Source organism: Dunckerocampus dactyliophorus, chromosome 15, assembly GCF_027744805.1.
Source record: "Dunckerocampus dactyliophorus isolate RoL2022-P2 chromosome 15, RoL_Ddac_1.1, whole genome shotgun sequence".
NCBI classification, from domain to species: Eukaryota; Metazoa; Chordata; class Actinopteri; order Syngnathiformes; family Syngnathidae; genus Dunckerocampus; species Dunckerocampus dactyliophorus.
Window position 1 is genome coordinate 19,920,626 of NC_072833.1, and position 25,786 is coordinate 19,946,411.

The 25,786-nt window shown below is 44.6% G+C and overlaps 1 protein-coding gene across 3 annotated transcripts in view; it reads left to right on the top strand.

Annotated features, from left to right (window-relative positions):
* Positions 1–19,292: 19,292 nt before the first annotated feature.
* plcb3 (phospholipase C, beta 3 (phosphatidylinositol-specific)) overlaps positions 19,293–25,786 on the top strand; it is a 49,230-nt gene continuing 42,736 nt past the window's right edge. For 2 of the 3 annotated variants that reach the window (XM_054800427.1, XM_054800428.1), the window contains exon 1: positions 19,293–19,903. In XM_054800427.1, coding sequence (XP_054656402.1) covers positions 19,805–19,903 — 99 coding nt within the window. In that variant the 5' untranslated portion in view covers positions 19,293–19,804. Of the gene's footprint in view, positions 19,904–19,985; positions 20,112–25,786 lie in introns of those variants that run through there. The other variant, XM_054800429.1, reaches the window with a different exon arrangement.

The following is a 25,786-nucleotide window of genomic DNA, read 5'->3' on the forward strand; positions in this document are numbered from 1 at the left end:
CCCCGGTTGGCTTCCCACCTGCCTTGACTTAATTTAATTTACATGGAGAGACACATTGTATTGAAATGTACTGTAACACTGAGAGTCCACAGACAGTATACAGATTCAAATAACATATGACTGAAGTTATATCTTGAGATCATAACATTTTCCATCACAAGCCCGGGCAGGGTGAAGGGTTGAACCATATTACATTGGTGCCGTGACCCAAAAGAGAGTGAGGTTTAGAGGGGTGAGTGTAGCACAGGCGTGTCCAAACTTTTTCCACCAAGAGCTGCATACTGAAAAGTCAAAGGATTAATATTTGTTTTTCTTTAAAATTTTTTTTTTTTTTTTTAAGTTTAAACAAAATGTACAGGATTACAGACAAGCTTTGTGTTATTATTTATAAATAGTGTCAGCATTCAAGCTTTTTCTCTTTACATAGTGCCTTTAGTGTTACGGTGGTGTGCGTGGTGGACCACAGAATGCGGCGGCAGGTGTAGCGATAGACAGCTCTTTAAAATCCCAAGCTGCGCAGAGGCAGCCACAAAAGGTAACACAAGGCGCTGGGGTCCACAACTTGCAGAGCCCCAGGGAAAAAATGTAATAAACACGAAAACTGTCGTAAAAATATTAGGGACAACTGAAGGTTCCCAGCTGTCGAGACGCCGGCTTGGAAAAGTCAGGAAAAGTTGATGAGCCGTGGGCGAGCGAACTGCAATGCAAAACAAGGAACTCACAGTTGCCCCTACTCAGCCTAAGGAGGATGAGACCCAATTAGGTGCAGGTGTGTCCAGTTGTCCCAATTCCTGCCGCACGCCCAGCTGTAGGGAGAGAGAGAGAGTGAGCACAACGGGGCGCAGCAGCAGATGATCATAACAGTATGCCCCCCCCTTTAACGTGCGTCTCCTGGCCGCTTACCTGGTTTGTCAGGAGACCGGTGATAAAAGTCGGCTAGGAGGCATGGGTCGAGGATGAACGCTCTCGAGACCCAAGAACGCTCCTCCTGTACCCTTCCCACTCCACCAGGTACTGGAAACCCCTGCCCCTTCTTCTCATGTCCAAAAGTGCCTTGACCATGAAAGCAGGGTGACCGTCGACCAGCCGAGGAGGAGGAGGAGGCACCTCCGGGGACTAAGAGGGCTGAGGGTGACAGGCTTGATGCGGGACACATGAAAAACCGGGTTGCAACAAAGTGAGTCCGGAAGGCGCAACTTGACTGCCACGCGATTGATTTTTTTGGTTATGGGGTAAGGGCCGACAAACCTAGGGGAGAGCTTCTTGGAGTCAGCTGCCAGGGGGAGGTCATGGGAGGACAGCCACACTTTATGTCCCACCTGGTAGAAAGGAGCTGGTGTGCGATGGCGGTTGGCCACCTGCTGCTTCCGCGCGGATGTTCTGGAGAGGACGTCCTTTGTATTTCGCCAGGCAAGATGCGCTCGGCGCAGGTGGGCTATCACTGACGGGACGGCGGAATCCGCCTCCGTCCTTGCCTTTTTGCTCTTTCAAAGTTTGGAAAATACGTCGTGCCTTTTCCTGAATGAGCATTAGGCTGATATTAGCCTGCGTTGATTCTGATCTTCGATCCATAAGGTAAGTAATCTTTCCATCTCGGCAAGGATCAAAGAACGTTGCTTTGTGATTACTGTATCCTTCATAGGGGCGAAACCCTTAACGTGCTTTAAAATACGGACTTTGTCCTTAATAATGGTTGCCAGAGTCGACCGACTTGAAGCCCAAGTCTTTTCCGATGTTCGTCGGTGTCTCTCCTTTCTCCGATCTTTTTACAATGTTAAGCTTCTTTTCCATGGTAATTGCTTTTCTTTTGGTTGGACCATTATCACTAGAAGACCAAGCTTTCTTCTTTGGGGCCATAATGTGAAAAAGGGAGGGTGAAAAAGACAAAAATATTCCCGGCGCACAAGCACGATGCACTAGCTAAGCAGAAACACTGTGGTGCTGGGGACAAAATGGCAGACGAGGCACAGGCATAGCGTAGACAGTGCATGGGACAAACCACACTCCAGTTAATTATGGTGGAACCCGGCCAATCTAAGTGTGGGTTGTGTTTGACGAGCGAAGTTAAGCTGAGGACGACAGCTTACATAGCGAGAAAATAAAATTTTTTAACAACTCGTGTTGATTGCCAGATAACCGAAACCCGAGCAGTCTGGTTTGGTGCGTAATGCGGGCCAGGAGATTCCCGTCGAGGGAGCGCACCATTTTGGGCTCAGAGAGCTTGATCATGGGTATAGCAAGTTGTTCAGCAAAAGTCACATCAATAAAGTTATCGTCTGCTCCAGAGTCAATGAGTGCCTGAATGTCAGTGTGTTTTCCCGGCCATGATAGCGTACCTTGCAGCAGCAGTCTGGGGGTTGGAAGGAGCGAGGATGACCGGTACTTGTTGGGCGAGCCAGAGGGTGAGCGAGGGCAGCAATGTGGAGCCTGTGAGAGTCGGATGGGGCAGCTGAAGAGTGTGTGGTCAGCCTCGCCGCAGTAGATGCATAGGCGCAGACGCTGTTGTCTCTCGCTCTCTCCGCAGCGGTGAGTCTACCTCCTCCCAACTGCATGGGCTCCTCCGTGGTCCAGGTCGACGTGGGGTCTGTTGCAGCAAGTGGGCAGGCGGAGTTGCTGTGGCTGCCCGGAGTGATCGTCCGTGTTCCAATCACTCTCCAAAGCTAGGGTGCGGAACTGGATGGCGTAGTCGGAGACTCTCCGCCGCCCCTGGTGCAACCTGAGGAGAGCCCGAGCTGCCTCTCTGCCGGGCAGGCTGCGCTGGAACACTTGCTGGAGGGCTTTGCAAAGGCATGATATGTCATACTGGAGGGGGCACGGCGGTTCTATACCGCCATAGCCCATGCTCCGGCTTGGCCAGTGAGGTGGGAGATGACGAAAGCTACCGTCGCTCGCTCAGTGGGGAAGGTGGTGGCGTGCAGCTCTAAGTGACGCTCACACTGAGTGAGGAAGGGGCGGACCTCACCCGAATCACCAGAGAACCTCTCCGGTCTTGACAGCTGTGGGCCAGAGGCAAGAGTTGCTGAACACCCCGCCTCAACACACCGCGAGCAGCGTGCTGAGGCGGGAGCCCAAGCTCTCCATCATATCCTCTTGCCGCGCCGATAGCTCCTGGAGGCATGTCCCCAAGGCGCTGAGCTGCTCCTCTTGTTTGCCGCCCTTCTTCTTCTTGAGGGGGTTCTGCTCCGCGTGGTCCATACTACTGGCCGGTTGCTTCTGTTACGGTTGTGTGCGTGGTGGACCACAGAATGCGGAGGCAGGTGTAGCGATAGACAGCTCTTTAATGTCCCAAGCTGCGCAGAGGAAGTCACAAAAGGTAACACAAGGCGCTGGGGTCCACAACTTGCAGAGCCCCAGGGAAAAAATGTAATAAACACGAAAACTGTCGTAAAAGGATTAGGGACAACTGAAGGTTCCCAGCTATCGAGACGCCGGCTTTGAAAAGGCAGGAAAAGTTGATGAGTCGCGGGCGAGCGAACTGCAATGCAAAGCAAGTAACCGGCGTCTCACAGCTGCCCCTACTCAGCCTAAGTAAGGTGAGGCCCAATTAGGTGCAGGTGTGTCCCAACTCCTGTGGCACGCCCAGCTGTAGGGAGAGAGAGAGAGCGAGAGAGAGAGAGACAGAGCACAACAGGGCGCAGAAGCAGGTGATCATAACATTTAGCTCTGTTTTCCCCATTTTTGCTGTTTTTTAAAATTATTATTATTAAAATTTTTTAATTACTATTATTTTAATTCTACCATGTGCCACGGCCCAATAAAAAGCAAGCCACAAGCAACCAACGGCCCCCAGACTACACTTTCGAAATGAGAAGAGAAAGGTCTTTACTTGTCACTTACTTAGAGGTACAAGTGAAATTGTACAATCACCTGTCCGTACATATACAGCATACTATACAATGTGGCAGGGGGGTAGACAGGACAAGGATGACTGGGCGATAAAAGGGGACGAGGAAAGGGTAGAACAAAAGGAGACGGGAGGAGAAAAAAAGCAGCTCTGCTCTTATGGGGGAGTACAGCGTGGGACTGGCAAACAACCTTGGCAACATAGACACAAATACGCACACTTTACAACACAAGAACTCAAAACTTGCACCAGGAAAGGGGAGTGGAGGTGTTCCAGCACAGGTCACAGGTCGCATGCCGTGGCATGGGATGGTGGAGGGGGTGCGTGTAGCATGTGTGTGAGTGTCCTTGGATGCGTGTGTGTGTAGGCCTGGGGAAGTCGCTCCATCTAGCGCACCATCTCATTGCCTCAAGTCCATAGGATGACATTGCAATAACACAACAGTTGCCATGGAGACGACCGTGAACGGGCCCCAGACAGAGTCAACAATTAACAGGTGTCTATGAAGATCGGTGAAGGTTCCAGAGTGATAACACACCATTTGCTTTGGAGACCATGCCTTGGTGCCTCAGTCCGAAGGATGACATTGTGATAACAGAGTAATTGCCATGGAGACGACCGTGAATGGGCCCCAGACAGAGTCAACAATTAACAGGTGTCCGTGAAGACGAGGGAAGGTTCCAGAGTGTCTCACTGCAGCAATCTCCCTAAGGAGTTGTTCTAGCAGTGACCTTTGCCGGGGGGAAGCCGAAATGCAGATTAGATTGTTTGGGTTAGTGCGAGTAGCCGCATTCCAATAGACTTGGCTACTCTGTTTGTCCATTCTGGTCTCTCGATTGACCCATCAATCATGGCAGGCTGCTGCTGGGCACCTGGACTGATGGGCAGTGACTATTCCCAATCAGCAACAGATAGTTCCGAATAGGGAGATGTTTTCAGTGTCCAAAACAGAAAAAATCACCAGGCACGTGACCCTCCAATCCACCTGACTGTCCATCACATAACTGGTGGTAAACATTCCGTCAGGGCAGACAGGTTCCCCGAAATCGGGCTTCTCGTCAAGAAGATTTTGTCAATTGCATGGAGAGACCAGTTGAACAATTCCATGACATAGATTTGGAGAGCAATGCGGAGAGAGGTTCTTAAAAGTATGAGACAGGACAAAACAAAACATGAGAAGTAAAGTAGGGAAGATCAGGGAGAGAAGAGGGAAAACATGCGACCGCCTTCTTTCAGCGCCAGCAGCCAAGTGAAGAATGTGTTATGCTAAAAACTAGGGGTGCTCCGATCCATCGGCCGCCAATCAGTATCGGACGATTTCAGTGAAAAAGTAGGGTATCGGCATATGCCTTGGCATATGACTTGCTTTATAACACTGATCACATCAGCCAATCAGCTCCGCCCCCATTGCAGCATCCAGCCTATAGCGACCGTCTCCTGGCCACTTGCCCTTCACAAAACAAGCATGGCTGCTGTGTTGGACCTGTTGTGTGAGAGTGATATATGTTTTGCACCCTGCAAAACATGTCACGGAAAATGTCTTGCGTGTTGCATTTGGGGGGCAGGCACTTGACAGGGTGTGGTGAGTTATAGAGGTGATCATTGGTCTGGCAGCGGCGAATGTAGCACCTGTGTGTGTGTGAGTGCGGGAGGCAACAAACAGCCGCGACCGGCAAAACCCACAGCCAACGCGCAACAAACCACGCACCAGCCACACCGGCGAGCAACGCGCCCACATCCAGAGCAAATTGTGCGAGTCTCCCACGGTTTAAGATTGGCTGTCAGATGTGGAGGGAATTTGGGGATATCAAAGTACACTACGTTGCCAAAAGTATTCGCTCACCCATCCAAATAACCAGAATCAGGCGTTGCAATCACTTCCATGGCCACAGGGGTATAAAATTAAGCACCTCGGCATGCATACTGCTTTTACAAACATTTGTGAAAGAATGGGTTGCTGTCAGGAGCTCAGTGAATTCCATTGTGTAACTGTGATGGGATGCCACCTGTGCAACAAAGCCAGTTGTGAAATATCCCCGCTCCTAAATATTCCACAGTCAACTGTCAGCTGTATTATAAGAAAGTGGAAGCGTTTGGGGGCCGCACGGTGGTCTAGTGGTTAATTAGTGGTTAGTGGTCGGTTAGAGTCAGGAAATCGGGAAGACCTGAGTTCGAATCTCTGTTGGGCATTTCTGTGTGGAGTTTGTGTGGAGTTTGCATGTTCTGCGTGCGTGGGTTTTCTCCGGGTACTCCGGTTTCCTCCCACATTCTAAAAACATGTATGTTAGGTTAATTGTTACTCAAAATTGTCCATAGGTATGCATGTGAGTGTGAATGGTTGTTTGTCTATATGTGCCCTGCGATTGGCTTTCGACCAGTCCAGGGTGTACCCCGCCTGTTGCCCGAAGTCAGCTGGGATAGGCTCCAGCATACCCCCGCGACCCTAATGAGGAGAAGCGGCATAGAAAATGGATGGATGGATGGAAGTGTTTGGCCACGTAAACCGACGGAGCGGGGTCAACGGATGCTGAGGCACATAGTGCGAAGAGGTCTTTCTGCATAGTCAATCACTACAGACCTGCAAACTTCATGTAGACTTCAGATTAGCTCAAGAACAGTGCGTGGAGAGCTTGTGGAGGAAGAAAAGCGGCTGGTGTTGACAATTCGTGTTGATGTGAATGTGTCGCCCACCAGTGCCTCCCACATACACTGCCCGCCATGCGCCGGCGACAAGGCTCCCCAACCGCAACTGTGTGGTGCCCACAAGGCAGATAGCCTGAAAAGTGATTGGATTCGTCGGACTGCCTGGGGGTCCTGCTGGACAATGAAGCTGATCTCGCATCCAAATTCTCCTTATAGAAGGCACCTGATCCTCTAGGTTTTTTAGAAAAAGTAAGCCAAATATGTTTTTGTCAAAATTTTATGGTTCCCCTTTCATATCATATAGCCCAGGGGTCACCAATGTGCATGGTGCCCACGAGCACCAGAGCGCCTCCCAGGGAGCCTCCCAAGACCACATGAGGCACCTGCAAGCCTGCTTTTCATTCAGGTTTTCAGTTGATAATGTGAGAACATTAAACAGAAATGCATTGTGAAATACAAAATGTGAGTTGTGGATACCAGCATTTTGTTAATGTTCTCGTAAAACAAGCATATTCACTTTGGGTTGAAATAAGCTATGAAAATGAATGTTGCAAAAATGAGTAGCTCTTGGACATTTTCAATTTGGAAAAGTAGCTCTCACTAAAAAATGTTGGTTAGCCCGATATAGCCAATAGTACATTTAAAAATGTACAGATGTGATCAGTATTCAGTAGCATAAAACCCTGATCGGAGCATCCCTACTAAAAACTTTGTAATTGTTAAGCATCAATGCACTGACTGCTTATTAAAGTATGAGTTATTGAATGAGTTGCATTTTACATAGAAAACATGGACAGGGGACATGTGTTGCTTTTGTTCCTCAAAGCATGCAACTTGTCAATGTTGTGCGCTGCCTGTGTCACTGCTACTACTACTACTACTACTACAACAACAACAATTGTGGTGCAAAACGTCAGCTCAGCTAATTAGCTCCAAATCAAGCCTCTCTGTTCATGCTAACGATGTTGCGATACCTATCAGCCTGCGCCCACACTCAGCACAACACGCTTCAGCCATTGCTCGGTGGAAGTGGAGTAACGTCGTCCACTAATTCAGCCTCAAAGAAGCATCTCCACGTGTGTAAAAGGGCCCTTTTACACTTATTTTACCGTCATACAGTTTGTGCTTTTTGTGGAGGTAATAAATAAAAAAAAATCCTTACATCTAATGATGCAATACATCATTGGACTATTTTGCCTAGTATTTCACAAATAGATGTAACTTGGCTAACTTGTCTAATGGGATATCAGCCTCTGCACACATTGCTACAAAACCCAAAACAAACTGTAATGCCCGTGCTTGTGGTTGAGGAAGACGTAGTAGCGATGTACTGTAATTCCAATCACGTTCTGAACAAGCGGCAAACACAACATGTTGTAAACTCATGCAGCCTGAGTCGCACTAGCATGCTCTGCTAACCTATGCAAGTTCTGACTTAACCGCCGTTTCAGGTGGCTGCTTCAGGGAAATACCACCATCAATGAGCAGTCCGCTGAGGAAATATTTGCCCCATTCCTTCTCCTCAAGGTGACAGCATTTCCTTCACCATCCATCCATCCATCCATCCATCCATCCATCCATCCATCTTCTACCGCTTATCTTTTATCTCTCTACCTCCCCAGGGATGTCCAAGAGGCATCCTCATCTGGCTCCTCTCAATGCGGAGGAGCAGCGGGTCTACTCTGAGTTTTTCCTGGATAACAGTGTTTCCACCTTATCTCTAAGGGAGAGCCCAGCTACCCTACGGAGAAAACTCATTTTGGCCGCCTGTACCCGTGATCTTGTCTTTTCAGTCATGATACACAAACCGCATGAGCATTGGTGATGGAATGTAGATCGATCAATAAATTGAGAGCTTTGACTTTCGGCTCAGCTGCCTCTTCACCACAAAGAACCAATGCAGACGCTGCAACAATCCACCTGTCAACCTTGCGTTACATTCTTCCCTCACTCGTGAACAAGACCCTGAGGTACTTAAACTTCCAATTGGGGCAGGATATGACACTCCACCCTTTTCCAGCCGAGAACCATTGACTTGGACTTGGAGGTGCTGATTCTCATCCCATCCGCTTCACACTCGGCTACGAATCGATCCAGTGAGAGTTGAAGGTCACAGCTCAGTGAAGCAGGGACCCATTCCTGCAACCAATAAATGAATTAACTGCCTTATATTCTGGGCCGCAAGGTGGCCTGGTGGTTAGCAAGTTGGCATGTTTCCTCCCACATTCCAAAACCATGCATGTTAGGTTAATTGGCGACTCTAAATTGTCCATAGGTATGAATGTGAGTGTGAATGGTTGTTTGTCTATATGTGCCCTGCAACTGACTGGCGACCAGTCCAGGGTGTATCCCGCTTCTCGCCCGAAGTCAGCTGGGATAGGCTCCAGCATACCCGTGACCCTAGTGAGGATAGGCAGCATCAAAAATGGATGGATGGATGGATAGATGGCCTTATGTTCTTTATGCTATTATGTAAAAATACACTCCTTTTAAACATTTTCCAGACACTTGCAAAGTACCAGTATTGGATCGGTATTTTACTCGGGATGGGATTGGAAACTGTCATGATCTGCACTCTGTATTGGTCTGCTGCCCTCTGCTGTGTCTTTGCAGTTCTGCAGAGGACTCCTCCCCTGCTGGCCTGGACTGCTCCTGCAACTAATCAGCCATTAGACCTTCTTAAACCATGCCAACTTGATTGTTCGTTGCCAGATTGTTGCCTCGTCTTACCTGCATAGTGCAGGCTTGTTTGTTCCTGCCACTTTTGTTAATACAGTAGTACCTAGCATAACATAAACCTCCTTTTACATAAATTCCACTGAACATAAAGAATTTATGTAAAGTTTTTGCATCGTATTACAGAAGAAAGAAGTGTCAAGTCAGTGCAAGTCTTTTTTTTTCTTTTCAATCAACTCTATTAATGCCTCAAGTCGGTGAAAGTTCAGACTAACACTTTGTGACGCCTTCTGACGCATCACGCATCATTGGCTGTTTTTCGGCCTACGCTCTCATCTCATTGGCTGAGTTATACAGCACGTGCGTGAGTTTGTGTGAGGGACAGGCTTCTCCCTTCAACCTCCTTCCTCTTCGTAGTCGCCCTTAAACTAACTTTTCCAGCTGACCAGATGACTCTTAGACTCTTTGAGTCGTGTTTTGACTCAGGCTAGTCCTCCTCCTCCTTCCTGCCTCCACTTGCGCTCCTGATCAAGACATCTCGTGAACGGTAGGATTGTTTTTGTTTTTCAGTTTTATTCATTTACAGTAATCTTATTTATTACCTTATTTTATATTGGAATGTACTATGTTTATGCTAACATTTTCTTATATTTTCCCACCATATTTGTTGGACTTTTAATATTTTGAAGGACCAAAGGGTGAGTTTGGGAAGATCTTGGAACGGATTAAGCTATTTACATGTATTTTACGCTTCGTATAACATAAAAACCCCATAACATAAAGGTTCTCGGAACGGATTATTTACGTTGTAGGGGCGTCTACTGTATACTTTGTGTATTTGTATTCCTTGCTGTCTACTCTTCCCTGTAAGTAGTTGCACCATCTTGTATTTCCTTATTCGCTACTTTATGCTTTTGTTTGTATTTCTGTACTTGTACTTTCTTTTTTCCTCCTCTGTGAGCACTTTTTGTTAGCATTAATCACCTTTTTACCGCTTTTGCCTTTGTCTCTGCTGTGGGGTCCACACTACCCGGCACACGTGCCAGGCATTGTAACAGGAAATAAAATCAGTGATATGGATCACACATCACTATATATTATATTATATTTGGAATACAACTCAAGGTTCAAAACAAAAAATGAATGGGTGTTGAAATAACACCCATTGAAGAAAACAGTCTGAGTTCTACCTGTTAAATCATGTTGAAGCAGATTCCTAAAATCTGCAAGCCGCAAACTTGTCAGTCAATGATTTATGGTCTATTACATCAAAAGCAGACAAAAAAATCTAGCATGCTACTGCCCACCAATTAATTTTCTTCAGTGTCTGTCTGCTAGTCATCCGTCACCCTTGTCAAAGCTGTTTGTGTTGAATACCTTTTCCTGTAAGCGTGTTGATTAGGCCTGAACATTGCAGACTTACAAAAATAACTGTTAACTTCTGTGTATAAAATATTCAACATGATCTTACCAATTGCTCTTAGGAAACTAACTGGGCGACCAGAAAAAGTTTTTTCTTTCTTTTAACAGGGAATAATTTTAGCGTTTTTTTCCAGTCTTGTGAAAAGTTTAACTAATGGTATTTCCATTAGTTAAACTTTTATTTATATGGTTTATCGTGTGACAGATGACTGGAGAAAGTAGATCTGCTCGTGGCTTATTTTCTATATATATATATTTTCTCACCTCACTTACTGTTACTTTTTGACATTTAAAAATATGAATTTTTTTCCTTCATAATGGTATTTTTTTTATTTCTAAGTGACATTTTTGTGCCCCCATTTTGTATGAGCTGAACCTTTTTTTATGTACACAAAAGGCCTGTGTCTCTCAAATAATGTTCAGAAATCTGTCTAAATCTGTGTTAGTGAGCTTTCATCATTCATGATTCATAATGCATCCACCTCACAGATGAGGCATATCAAGGTGCTGATGAGACAGCATGATTATTGCACAGGTGTGCCTTTGGTTGGCCACAATAAAAGACCATTCTAAAATGTGCAGTTTATCTGTATTGGAGGTGGTCCAGAGGGGCCCGAAAACCAGTCAATATCTACTGTGACCACCATTTGCCTCAAATAAGCGTATATACCGATCCAGAGCATCCTTAACATGCTCTATGGGCGACATGTCGAGTGAGTGTAGTGGCCACGCAGGTACTGGGATGTTTTCAGCTTCCAGGAATTGTGTACAGGTCCTTGCAACATGAGGTGATGCTTGTGGATGAATGACACAACAATGGGCCTCAGGCTCCCGTCACAGTATGTATGTGCATTCAAAATGCCATCAATACAGTAAAATGCACCTGTGTTGTGAATGGAATGGCCCATGGTGTCGGTGGGGTTATGGTATGGGCAGGTGTGTATGTTATGGACAACAAACACAGGTGCATTTTATTGATGACATTTTGAAGAAAGCGAGCCTGTTGTGTTTATATTTTTGTTGTTTTTGCATTTGCTGATATTGTCTCGCTTAGTGTATCCACTTTGTTTATAAAATAAGTGTGAAAATAATTACCTATTGGATTGTTTAAAAAAATGACCATTGACATAAATGGCATAGATTTTCTACCTCTACCAGTCAAATCACTGGTTGCATTTCACATTCTTTTATTATCCTTTTTATTGTACTCAGTTTATTTCTCATAGTATAGTTTCTTTTTAGTCCATGTTGGTAACATAGTCATGTATATTGCGATACACTTTCCAGTCTTCTTGATTTCCTTAAAAATGGCTGTTTCTTCAGCATGACGTTTTTGTTTTCATGTTGCTTTATTAATTTATTCAATCAATATGCTTTGGAATTCTTCATTGCAAACATAAAGTGGTGCATCAAAGATCAGTTCTTTTTTGCATCTTTCATTTTTTTTTCTATCTTAATTAAAATGATCTCTTATAAATAATTCTAAGCCCAGTTTTGATACTTCTGTCTGTATATTCATTAATTGACATCTGACTGTTAAGCTCCCAGTGGAAAGCTATTTGACAGTCAAACAATATAAAGGTCTCCCGTAAAGTACATCTCTGAACCCAGAGTGCTACTTTAGGCCAACATCTCAACTGCTACCTGCTCGGGGTGCCGCTGCGTGGATATATGATCTACTTATCATGACGAAGAAAAGCAGTGTCACCTCATTCCTGAGCTTCTTTCATTTTTGGGAGCAATTCCTTCCTTTTCCTTTTTACTTCTTCTATATAGTCTTCATTAATGTAGATCATCCTTCCATTAAGGTTTTTCACCCTTTATAAGACTGCTAATCTGTTCTTCATTTAAAAAAAATGTACTTAAATGGACTGTCACTGACTGTCACAATGACTATCACTGTTTGTATCGTCAAACAAATTTAAATATTAGTCAATGACAAAACAACTGAACCCAAAATGCAGTTTTTAAATGAAAGTTTTACTTTTTTTTATTAAGGGAGAAAAAAAAGCCAAACCTACATGGCCCTGTGTGAAAAAGTGATTGCCCCCCGTGAAAACATAACTGAGATTAATTGAGATCTATCAGTCTGGAAAAGGTTTTAAAGCCATTTCTAATCATCCACCATTATCCACCAATGGTGAAAACATGGAACAGTGGTGAACCTTCCCGGGAGTGGCCGGCCAACCAAAATGACCCCAAGAGAGCAGCGACAGCTCATCCAAGAGGTCACAAAAGACCCTACAACAACATCCAAAGAACTACAGGCCACACTTGCCTCAGGTAAGGTCAGTGTTCATGACTCCACCATAAGAAAGACACTGGGCAAAAACGGCCTGGATGGCAGAGTTCCAAGACCAAAACCACTGCTGAAAAAAAGAAAATTAAGGCTCGTCTCAAGTTTGCCAGAAAACATCTTGATGATCCCCAAGACCTTTGGGAAAATACTCTGTGGTCTGACGAGACAAAAAGTGACCTTTTTGAAAGGTGTGTTTCCCATTACATCTGGCATAAAAGTAAGGCCACATTTAAGAAAAAGAACATCATACCAACAGTAAAATATGGTGGTGGTAGTGTGATGGTCTGGGGCTCTTTTGCTGCTTCAGGGCCTGGAAGACTTGCTGTCATAAATGGAACTTTAAATTCTGCTGTCTACCAAATAATCCTGTAGGAGAATGTCTGGTCATATGTTAGTGACCTCAAGTTGAAACCAACTTGGGTTCTGCAGCAGGACAATGATCCAAAACACACCAGCAAGTCCACCTCTGAATGGCTGAAGAAAAACAAAATGAAGACTTTGGAGTGGCCTAGTCAAAGTCCTGACCTGAATCCTATTGAGATGTTGTGGCATGATCTTAAAAAGGCGCTTCATGCTGGAAAACCCTCCAATGTGGCTGAATTACAACAATTCTGCAAAGATGAGTGGGCCAAAATTCTTCCACAGCGCTGTAAGAGACTCATTGCAAGTTATGGAAAATGCTTGATTGCAGTTGTTGCTGCCCAACTAGTTATTAGGTTTTGGGGGCAATCACTTTTTCACTAAGGGATTTTTTTCTTCCTTAAGAATAAAAAGTTTCATTTAAAAAGTGTATTTTGTGTTCAGTTGTGTTGTCATTGACTTTTACATTTGTTTGATGATGTGAAACATTTAAGTGTGACAAACATGGAAAAAATGAGAAATCAGGAAGGGGGCAAACACTTTTTCACACCACTGTATTCTTCCTCTGATTTTTTTGTCTGCCTTTTGTTTGGGGGGCATTTCATTGTGCTTTCTGTGTGAAACTTAATTCGACTTCCAGTCATTTACTCATCTAACAGCGCTACCAGTGTGAAGTTATTGTATCCCCGATAGAAGACGGATGGTGTGGCAGCTGGCTGTTGCCACCACCATCCTGTGTAGCAGTTGTCTGGGTGAAGCTAATGGCAGCTCAGATTGAAGCCTTTGAAGCTCCACGGCATGATCTGTTCCACGGCGGTCCTGGTAAAGTTTTACTTGCTTCTCTCCTCTTGGTTTCAAAGTGCCATGGGTGCCCACAGCCAGAGATGTGCGCATGCCCCTTTGACCCCTCTGTCAGTATGCCGGCACTGGCAGCAGTGTCGTCATTTCCCAGTAGCTCAGGGAGCAGCAACAGAACGGCCGCCCGGATGAGAGTAACATGAGAGCAACCAGCTGGTGTGGCTGTGCGATAGTAGTTAGTAAACATCACTCCCTGACACCTTAAGAGCTGCGCTGGACAACGAGCCCAGGGTTTTTAGCTCATTGAGTAGCGCTGCTCAACTGAACTCTCATGACTGACAACTGTTACATACTGTGTTTGCTATTCCTTTTTTTCCTTTTTCAAAATAGCAAATATATACAGTGTATATCAAAGTGGCACCATCCTTTCATTTTTCAGTATGTGGCCCTTGGTGGATAAAGGTGGTCCCCAGGGGTGTCCAATCTTTGAATGCAGCTCATGAAAAATGAGAGCAAAACCAAACGTTGTTGAGTGTAGCATCTTTAATGGTCAAAATGTATGTGGCCCTCTGCGTCCTTTCATTTTTCTGTATGCGACCCTTGGTGGATTAAACTTTGGGCACCCATGTTTTACATGTTTATCACATAAAACTTCAATCCATGCAGTTTATTGGGTCTGACAACTATGTAGTATTGGTATGTCACCGGTAGATGGCAGTGCAGGGTGAATTATCAGTGTGCCAAATGAGCACTTGATGCTTTCGTTGAAGTGGTGATAGCATAAATTATATGCTGAGAAGCTTGCAATGTCATGTTTGGTTAAAGTCTAGAAGCTTTAGTTGAGACCTCTTGCTTTGCAGTTTGTAATGGAATGCACACATGCACAGTGTTGTGTGTGTGTGCGTGTGTGTGTGTGTGTGTGGCAAGTAGGAAGCGGGAGGAGGAGGCCGTGAATATGGCTGTGTGTCTTCACACAATGTGTCTTTGTGGGACCTGGGCTGAGCTTTGAGAGGAAAAATCCGCTTGTCTCTGGTCTGCACCGTACAAACACTTTTTTCAGTTTACCAACAAGGCACAATGACTTGTGCAATCTTCAAGGCCGTATTTAGCCATTTGGGGGCCCAAGGCAAACCCAGTGACTGGGGCCCTCTGCATCCTTGTACCGCACTGACAAAAGTTTTTCAAATGTATTTCATTTTTTTTTACAAAAGGTGAGTATGTAATTTAGGGCATTTTCCTGCTTTTGAGCTCTGTTACAGTTATTTGTCAGCTGGGGGGTATTCAGTCATTTGGGGGCCCAAGGCAAACCTAGTCATTGGGGTCCTCCACATCCATTTTTCACAAAATGTGAGTATGTAATTTAGGCCACATTTTTCCTGCTTTTGAAATCTGTTAGAGTTATCTGTCAGCTTAAGTTGCTAGTTACATAGCCATGTTTATATACCCTCCCAAAAACAATTTGAAACATTATAGTTTATCATCTACAAACAAGCGTGAATACGAGATAATTTTCCTTTTTCCTGAACTAGACAAAGTCGTTAAAATTCTCCTGGGGGATTACTATTACCTAACAAATGAATCATCTCAACGCTTTTACTGGAATTGATAAGCACATTAAACAACATTTCATATCATTTACTGCTTTAATAGTCACGTCGTTGTGATGAAAAGCGTCACACTCAGCTTCATCTACCGCATTCTCCTTGGCTGACACTGACAGTAGCGGTGCTGCTGTTGCTGTATCTGTTTGTTGTGACTGTGAGAAAGGTAACTAAAACAGCAATGTATGTACTTTAAATTGAAGGAAAAAAATCAATAATCAGTTATTATGAGATGTCTGGGGGCCTGGAAATCTCGGGGCCCAGGGCAATTGACTGTATTTGCCTAATGGCAAGCCCGCCCCTGTTTGTCAGGCCACAAAAAAAAAAAAGATTTTAAATGTTATTGTTTGTCATCTACTAACAAGTGTGAAAGTGAGAAAATTCTCATGTTTCTTGAGCTAAATAAGGTAAATTCTCCTGGAGGATTATTATTACCTACAACAAGTGAATCATCTCACGCTTTTACTGTAATTACTAAGAACATTAAGCAACATTTAATATAGTTTACCGCTTTAATACTCACATCTTTGACTAAAAACGTCACTTTCAGCTTCCTTACTAAAACTACTGCATTCTCCTGGCTGTCCACCTTTGGTAGTTTTGATAAAATCTGTTTTCCTCTCGCCTTCTTCTCTTCTCTGCTCCACTAGGGTAACTCTGCATTAGTTTTCTCCTAACTGCAAATTTCTTTCGCTCCCGTCTTCCGGAATCAATCTGCACATGCGCAGTAACATAGAATAATCCATTGCATGAGAAGGGAGGGGCCAGTAGTAGTTTTGATGTAATGTTTAGCACGTGAATTTAGACTAAAATGATAATATATGTACTTTAAATCGAAGAAGAAAAAAATCTGTTCCTATGAGATGTTTAGGGGCCCCCTGGAAATCTCAGGGCCCTAGGCAATTGCCTGTGTTTGCCTAATGGTAAGTCAATATTACTGTACAATATAATTAGAAAGCAGTGCTCACAACAAACAACAAACTCACTGCTCTTGTGAATGTACACTTTTCTTTGCATCCCTTTTCATATGTGTCGTGTGTGTTATTTGCAGCAAAAGGATGGAGAGGAAGAAAACAAGAAGAAAGCGTCTTCTGCATCGCTCTATTATCAGCACAGGTGCTTGCACTTCAACAGAAAAGGAATCCCTTTGTGTGTGTGTGTGTGTGTGTGCCAATGAAATGGGAGATATGTGAGTCTTTGTGCACCACAGCACCACAATATCCCTATTTATGTATATGGCACCTTACTTTTGAGCCCATGCAAATGTCCATGCTGTGTTTATTTGGCTTCATCCAGAAAGGCCACTGCAAATTGACTGGGTCAGAGATGGTATCTTTCTTGTGTGAGACCTCTTGGTCATGGCTTGCTCAAATAAAAGCTCTGCGTCAGTAAGTCAGCAGGCTGCAGCATAGCAGACATTCCTGCCGGGTGTAGTTGGGGAGTTGGAGAAGAGTTGCCAAAGAAATCTGGTCTTTGAGTATGTTTTGTGTGGAGTCCATGTTGTAAGGTTAACTGGACTGTTTTGTTCTTCCTTCTTAAAAGCGCTCAGGGAGGAGCATTACCTGATGACCACCAACACACCAATCAACTTCAGTGTACAGTGTTCCCTCGTTTATCGCAGGGGATAGGTTCCCAAAATAGCCCGCAAGCCAACTTTGTTTACAATTATTATATATGCTTTAAGGCTGTAAAAGCCCTCACAATACACTTTATACACTTTTCCCAGACAGACATGAACATTTTCACACATTTTTAAACACACTCGAAGTTCAAATTTTGTTAGAATTGTAATGATCAATCTACTAGGTTGGACACAAGAAATTATTAAGTGACTCACGTGTGACCGTGTTTCGTCGTGGCACCGTTCAGCTGTAGCGTTTTTGTATCCTTGTTAGAACTTATTGCTCCTGCCGTCGTCCTCCTCCTCGTCCTACTCCCTGAACCGGAGATTTGTTTAGCCGGTTAGCTTCTTCTATTGTTATGGGCGGTTAGCAAGCAGCTCACGCAGTTAGCTAGTTTGCTAGCGACAGCACGAAGGAGATTGATTGACAATGGTCTACAGCCAATCAGGACGCACAAACGCAATAGGCGGGTTCTCCCTTAGTCAGTAAGGACCGTTGTGGCTCTATACTTAGCCGGCTGCTATTGTCTACTGTGGGTTCCTAATATGCTTGTACAGGCACGTAAACCCACTGAGACGAGGTGGGGCTGCACACGTCTTCAACATGACTATACAACACCAGTTGCAGCAGTAGTAAATACAATAACACACACATACAACAGAGCACCGATAGATCGCTCTAAAACACCACAAGGACGCACAACACAATGCGCATTCATACGCTGTTGAAAAAACCTATGAAAAAGTGCACTTTAAAAATCCGTGAAAGGTGAACCGTGATGTAGCGAGGGAACACTGTATTACAAACACATATCACCGATGACAGGGGTGTCCAAAGTGCAGCCCTGGGGGCTACAGTATTTGTGGCCCACAGTTTGTTTTGTGTTGGCCATGGGTCATTCTAAAAATCCAGCAGGTCCTCGATGTTTTGTGTCACAATGTTTTGTGGTTACCCCACTCCCGTAAATGAATTAAAAATGTAGTTTCTATCTATGCAGTTTGGTTCGTAAGTTCCAGACTCGCTCGACAGCTGCTTACGTGTGCGCTGCGGAAGAATACATGTCAATGCACTGAAGAAAAGGAAAGCCACCACCGTGGAAGTGAAACCAAGCATTGCAAAAATGCTCAGAAAGGGGAGACACACTGTTCAACACTTGTCACATGCCCAGTCCAAGCCGCCGTGACCATGATCAAGGATAAAGATGGTATCCTTGAGCATGTGAGTGTTCCTGCTCCTATGAAATTGACAGTGATAACTTGCATGATTTTTTTTAATGACTATTTCGTTTAATTCTTGTATGACTGTATTTTATGTACATGTGTTGTGATGTACAGTATATAACATAACAAAATAAAAAATATGAAAATGTGGTCCTTGGTGTAAAAAGGTTTAAGTGTGAGTGTTTTGTTTCCCTGCACTGGCTTGCATGTGAAGATATACTGTTAAATGTTTTATAGCACCCTCTTATCCCCCGCTCCCCCCTCTGTTTTCTTTTCTCCTCTTCTCTATCCTTTCCTGCTCAGGTCCGGCCACTCAAAGTCATCAAAGTCTTTTTTTGTAATTCTGTATAACAGGGGAAGTGTATCTCACACTTTTCCATTGCAGAGCAAATCTGTTGAGCACGTGAGGGCATTTAGATCAACAATACTATCCGCCCTAATGACAGGACACACAAAAAAAAGTTTATAGCACAGATTCAACTGCTGAGGAAAACATCCATGCAAGTATGTAGCTTTGGCTCTGGGTATGTCTGTGGGGAATATCTGATCTAAATAGATAAATAGAAAGAATAAAGCGTTAAGTCATCGGTGCTATCTGGGCATGGAATGCACATTTAATTCCTCCCCAGAAAGCCTCATTAAGGATTTTTATGACAGCGAGTAAAAAAAGAAAGCACATTTTCATGCAGTCTATAATGACACTTTTCTAGTTTATGACACTTCACTGGCCACACAGAGGATATGAATAAAACACACCCCTTTTTCTTCTTCAAGCCCACAGAAAACATGCTGGGAGGAGAAGAGAAGAAGGAGGAGAACGATAAACGAAGAAGAAGAGAGAGAGGGAGGAAGCTGAGAAAGTTGTGGAGGGAGTGAAGGGGTCGAGCAGATGGGACATGGGAGGAAGGAAGGAAAGGATCTTTCCTTATGGGCTGAAGTGCGCGATTAAAGGACCCTCCACAAATAAACAAAGCGGGTCAAGCCCCCTACCCCCGCAATAAAACTTGGAACTTGCACGCGCGCCGCCGCCTTGTGGCGTGGACGAGCCGGAGCAGCCTAGTGTCGTCCTTCAGCGACTGCGTCCTTCTCGTCATGTTTCTCCAAACTATCTCCGAGTAACTTGTGCTGGAAGACTTGTCAACACCCACGCCGTCACTGCCACCGCCACCTCCTCCTCCGAAGCTCTCCCCGGAAGAGAGCAGCAGCCGGTGGGTCACAGGCGGAGGAGGAAGCGAAGACGAAAGCGGTAGTTCTTCCCGAGGAGAGCCGCACGCCTTAGCTGGGGTTGAGGCGTCGGCACCCGGGCAGAGTCTCCCGCCATGGCCGGGGCCAAGCCGGGAGTCCACGCGCTGCAGCTCAAACCTTTGTCCGTCCATGAGGCACTCAAAAAGGGGGGGAAGTTCATCAAATGGGACGAGGTGAGTTTTTATCTTTGTGTGTGCGTGTGCGCGCCCGTGTGTGTGTGTGTGTGTGTGTGTGTGTGTGTGTGTGTGTGTGTAATGCATACATGAGTTGTTTGGAAGTACTGTACATTGCAGATCCTCCAGTGGGTGTCAACGGGTGGTTGTGACACTACAGGCCATTTCAAGGCCTTCTTGAGTGGGGCGTGACCCCCACCTTTGACAGGTTAGTGTGTAAAGTGCAGGTGCGCTCAAAGCTCCACTATTTGCAACTGTGTGTGTGTGTGTGTGTGTGTGTGTGTGTGTGTTTTAATCAGTTACACTCCTAGAAAGTTCCCCTACAGTTGCCAGCAGGCAGGTAGCAGAGCTTGAATGTGTGTTGTGTTCCATTCTTGTCAAGCCGGTTCTACTCAGGCTCATGTTCCCTCCAGACGTTTGCCCACCACCCACAGCTTCTTCTTCTTCTGCTTTTACCAGCAACTGATGTGTAAACCTCAACGTCAGTGAGGTCATGCACTGATTTGATTGACAGGCAATAATCAAAATATGTTTGGGGTGCATTGCATCATACTGAGAACTGGTTCTTGACTTGGCAGAAAATATCCATATTGAGCATTATTATCTTTCTATAGGTGTCCTTTTGGACACAACTCTTGTGTTAGAGCTCAGCATTGTTGTGTGGCAACCCTGGCATGTGCCCACTCGTGTGTATGAGTGTGTGTGTTGAGGTCATTCTGCAGGGTGACTTCTACATGGACGACTAAAGTGTGTGTCAGGTCATCAATGATTAACTAGGCTGCCGACTGATAGGCTCAAACTACAAGCCCTAACCGTCTTTGGTTTACAACAGGAATGCACGCAAGGTGAGTGCGTGTGTGTGTGTGTAGACTTAGACAACACATTATGTAAAGACATTACAACATGATAAAATGTTTATTTCCACTTGCTATTGCTTCTTATTGGTCGTGTAGATGTTGATTCAGATGAACAAGTGCCACATAGGGTGGGGGTTGTTATGGCGATCAGCAAAGGTCATTGTAATCAGGACCTTTGACTGCTTTACATTCATGATTTCCACAGGAAGTGCAGAGTGTGAAGTCGGTTTGGGAGTTTTTTATTTTGTGTGACACTTGTAGCTGGAAGCGGTAAACAAACACACAAACCTTCCTTATTTACAGACGTCATATGATGCTTGTTTGCATCCGCTTGCAGCACAGCGGCCCGCCGTGTGCATGAAGGCATGTTGGGCGTCCGCGGACATGGAGTCCATTTATCAGCCTGTCTAGCACACATAGTGACAATGAGGCAACGTGGCCTCAGAAGATGCCTCTTGTCACGCAAGCCAACGACTGCCATGTCATTTTGATTTCCTCCCTCTTGCACACACTAACACTCTCTGTCCGCCTTTCCATGGGAATTCCCAGCAAAAGTGTGCAAAGATACATAAAAACACACACATTCCTCCTAGCCTTTCCCTTTTTGTTCACACAAAATTCAACCTGTGCATTGTGGCGAGTCAATCCACTTCCCCCTTGGTGAAAAAAATTCCATCGAGTTTTGGGGATGAGATGGCTGCCAATGACGCACCATTGCGACATCAGTATTTGAAGTAGTTCAAGCCTCGCTAAGACATTAACATGAAACCTCTGGGGGCTTCTTGATAGACATCTTTATACCCTGGGAACTTAGGAATTTTCCAAAATAAGTCACAAAAATTTTATGGCCTCAAGTGACGAGCGATGCTTTCCAGACATGTTTTAAGACAAAGTTGTTGTTTTCTTACTAAATAGTCCACTTTGACGTTTTCTTGCAGTCCTCTATAGTCAGGCACTGAGCAAAAACCATGTTCAACAGCTGATAGCTTGAATTAAGAAGTGCAGTCATCCATCGTTTATTGCGGTTTATTGGTTCCAGACCTGACCACGATGAAGTGAATTTCCACGAAGTAGGATTCAATATTCATAAACAGAATATTTTTCTAGTTAAAGCATAGAAAACCTTTTCATGACTTTCTAAATGTGGGTTTTAACATTATTAGAGCCCTGTAGAAATAACACCCCAATAGTCACTTTTACACTCCTGTTATTCTTTGTTTACGTCACCATTGTGCAGGCTACGGGATCACTGCTGGGCGATATGGACCAAAACTCATATCCCGATAGATAGACGGAAAACATGGTTCATACTGTCTTTATACAGCAACCTTTATGCCATCTATCCACCGTTCACTCGCGCTATGCGGCCTCTCCTCCTCCGTATCTCCGCGGGGATCTCCGGTTGCTCGGCGTACCGAAGGGGTTTGTGGCTCAACGCTAACAGCTGCTCGGGAGTGTAAACAATGGAGCCGTGAATGAATGCGTCTCCTGCAACAAGCAAGAGGCAAGCTACCAACGTAACAAAATGAACATCCATAGCTGAACACTTGCTTAAGGGGTCGTTATTGCACAATAACAATGTACGAATAAAGCATTGTTAGACACTAAAAACGCAGCGGAAAATACAGAGTTTCTGAAACTACAGTAGCTGCCACTCGGGCACCGCCATCTTGAAACCTGAGCCCTCAGCATCAAATCTAGTCTATATCGATGTGAACGATATGCTTGTTTTTGGTATTGTGCTTAAAAGAAATATTGCTCTACTGCAGACATAACAGACGGCCTCCGCTAGCATAACTAGCTAGTGACCTAACTTGTTAGCCTCTCCAATTTACTTATTCTAGACTTTAAGTGTTTCAAACGGAGTGGGGAAGAAGGACAAATAAGCCACTGACCACTTCCGCACAGAATGAGAGGAGAACCTTTTTTCATTCGATCTCAGCCATGGCATGTCTGCTCGGCTCTGCTATAGTGTGTCTCCATGCAGTGTGAAAGGTATTGTCATCCAACGTCACGTCTCATAACATTACTGATGCCTAGGGACCAGAATACTAGATATAACTCCCTTCCATCCATCTTCTATGCCACTTATCCTCATTAGGGTCGCGGGTATGCTGGAGCCTATCCCAGGCGGCGTACACCCTGGACTGGTCGCCAGTCAGTCGCAGGGCAAATATATACAAACAACCATTCACATCACATTCATACCTATGGACAATTTAGAGTCGGCAATTAACCTAACATGCATGTTTTTGGACTGTGGGAGGAAACCGGAGTAGCGGAGAAAACCCACGCACGCACGCACGGGGAGAACATGCAAACTCCACACAGAGATGCCCAACGGAGATTTGAACCCAGATCGTCCCGATCTCCTGACTGTGTGGCCAACATGCTAACCACTAGAGCCATACATACAACTTGTCTTTCAATATTTTTTTGACTAATAAGAGATCATAGTCAACCACAAAACAGCAATCATTTATTAATTTGTTATTTTTTCAAAAAATCCAATCTAGCGAGGGAGCAATATTTGAACTGCGAAGTACGACTTTACTAAATTGTATTCATATTATACAGTTGAACTCGCCCAAATTGAGAAAATCAATGAAAAATCCTTTATTATCTATACTTATGTGGCCAAAGTCACAAGTAAATGTTTTCCATCAATGGCTAATTTCGATTTTGGTTATGTCAACAAGCACTTATGTCGATGCCAATCAGCCAGTCTACAGGGCATCCACATGAACGGGTCCTACTGTACCGACAAGTATTGCCCACAGGTAATTTTTCTCTTTTGTCTTTTAAATCCACAAGCTATCTTGCAGTATACTGTATGTCCTCATTGGCTTCCGCTAAAAGTTAATTTAGAGGTGCTGTCCCTAATCGGCTCCAAATTACACTTTTTTTAAACCAAAAAATATAAGAAGAGGGCCACTGGCGAGCATATGTTACCAATGATGGTTTAAAAGAACTGATTGAACAAACAAATGTTTGTATTTGTCACAATTTGAAGTTAATCTTTGTAAAAAATTGTCGTGCGGGCCAAATAAGATGGTTGACGTTCATGGCTTGTCTGGTAGTCATGTAATTGTTTGTTGCGTGTGCATATGCACAAAAGCAGCCTCAGAGACGCGACTAACAATTTGGAGTCATTGCGTGATTATGACAGGACTCAGTGATAGCTGGCGTTAGTTGCTAAACTTTGCCAAATCGCAGGAAACATAACTAATGCGTGTGCGTTTGTGTTATGTGGGGTGTGGTTTGCACTGGCAGAGCAGGAAGAGGGGCAGGTTTATAACGCTTAAAGCACATTTGAAAGTTAGCCCCTCCCCATGCAGTACCTAACCAATGCAGACAGCACCTTTTCACTTTAATGACAAATGTTTTTTAGGGATGCATGACCTCTTTTACAAGTGAGACCACGTAAACACACGAGTATAAATAGCAGAGAGGAGCATAGATTTAAATAGGGATACATGTAACGTCTATTTTTAACTATGATCTTATTGATGTATTTGTTTTCCAGAGTTTTTGTAATTGTCGGCTGAAATTAGCTCCTTGTTGACAGTTAAAAATGCAGCATATTCCTATAAGATCTTAGCAAAGGTAGAACACTCAACACAAAGTGCCCGAGGGCGCTCTAGCTTGTTTACATAAAAATCCCATTTTGACCCTCGTTCCCTACAGTCGTCTCATCACATTGTCACCGTCATTCCTTTGTGCCTCTGCTCTCTGCCTCTTTTTCCTCCATTCTCTCATACCTTGCATTTTCTCATCTCTTCCGCCTCGCTTTTTCCACACCATACTCGCTTCCCTGTTGTCATGATGTGGTTCAACTCTGTCTGCGTCACAACAGGAGCTCTGTTTTTAAATAGCTCTGGGCAGTGGTGTCCAAAGTCTGGCCTGGGGGCCATTTGTGGCCCACAGCTGGTTTTCATTTAAACATTTATTTGTGGCTTATTCCAAAAATAAAATTAGGGCCATGCTAAAAATAGGTTATAGGATATTGTGGGTTCAACCAACACAAATCAGAGATGTAGGCTTTTTTATTTGAGCTGTTTAACTTTTTAGTATGTCTTCAACTGCTTTGGATTAATTTTTGGGTGTTAATAAAGAAAAAGATTGTGAATTCTTTAACACATTCTTCCATTTTTCTATATGCGGCCCTCCACAGGAAAGGTTTGGACACCGCTGGCCTAAGGAATTGTACCGTTGGGCACCTCAAATGTTACACACACACACAAACACACACCCACACACACACAGACATAATGTGCACATAGTGGTTGGGAGGAGTAGGAATCGAATCAAATAACTTCCTGCTCCAGCTTGTTGTAAAGTTCCAAGCAAAACATCTTCTCTCTCTCTCGCTCTCACTTTCCCTCCCCGTTTGCTGCCGCCGCCTCCGCCACTGCGCCACCCTCTTTAGCCCGGTCGCAATTCAATTGAGATGAATTCCATCTTGGATTGAGTTAAAATTCCTCCCAAACGTCCAATTAGGCCGACACCATGCAGCTTGGCTCTCTTTCCCCGCGCTACACTCTGCCTCAAATTACACCTCCTCCTCTAGACTCAATTTTTGCTGTTCTCTTCAGTGTAGCTTCATATTTTGGTGAAAATGTGAGGTGACGCCGCCACGCGCAGGAGGACTCACTTTGTTTGTCTGCATGTTGGAACTTGCAATCTTATAGCCTCTCTTCATCCTCGTCGTAACCTTTGCTTCAGCCAGTGTGCAATATTAATCTCTTTCTTTCTCTCCACTATTTTATGAGCCCACGGCGCTGATGAAATACTTAATTTACCACTGCTCTCCTGAGAAAGATGGCAGATCGGGAGCACAACTGAGTCACTCGTACTCGATAGCTCAGGATGTTCTGACATCGTGCTGACAAACACGCCTGACATCCTCACAGAGGGGTGAGAAACAGGGGAGAGATTGCTTGAAGGATGGAGAGAGAGGTGGAAGGTCAACCACAGCCACATGCAAAGAGTGTGAAGACATCTGGACGTCTCTGTGCTAACGGCC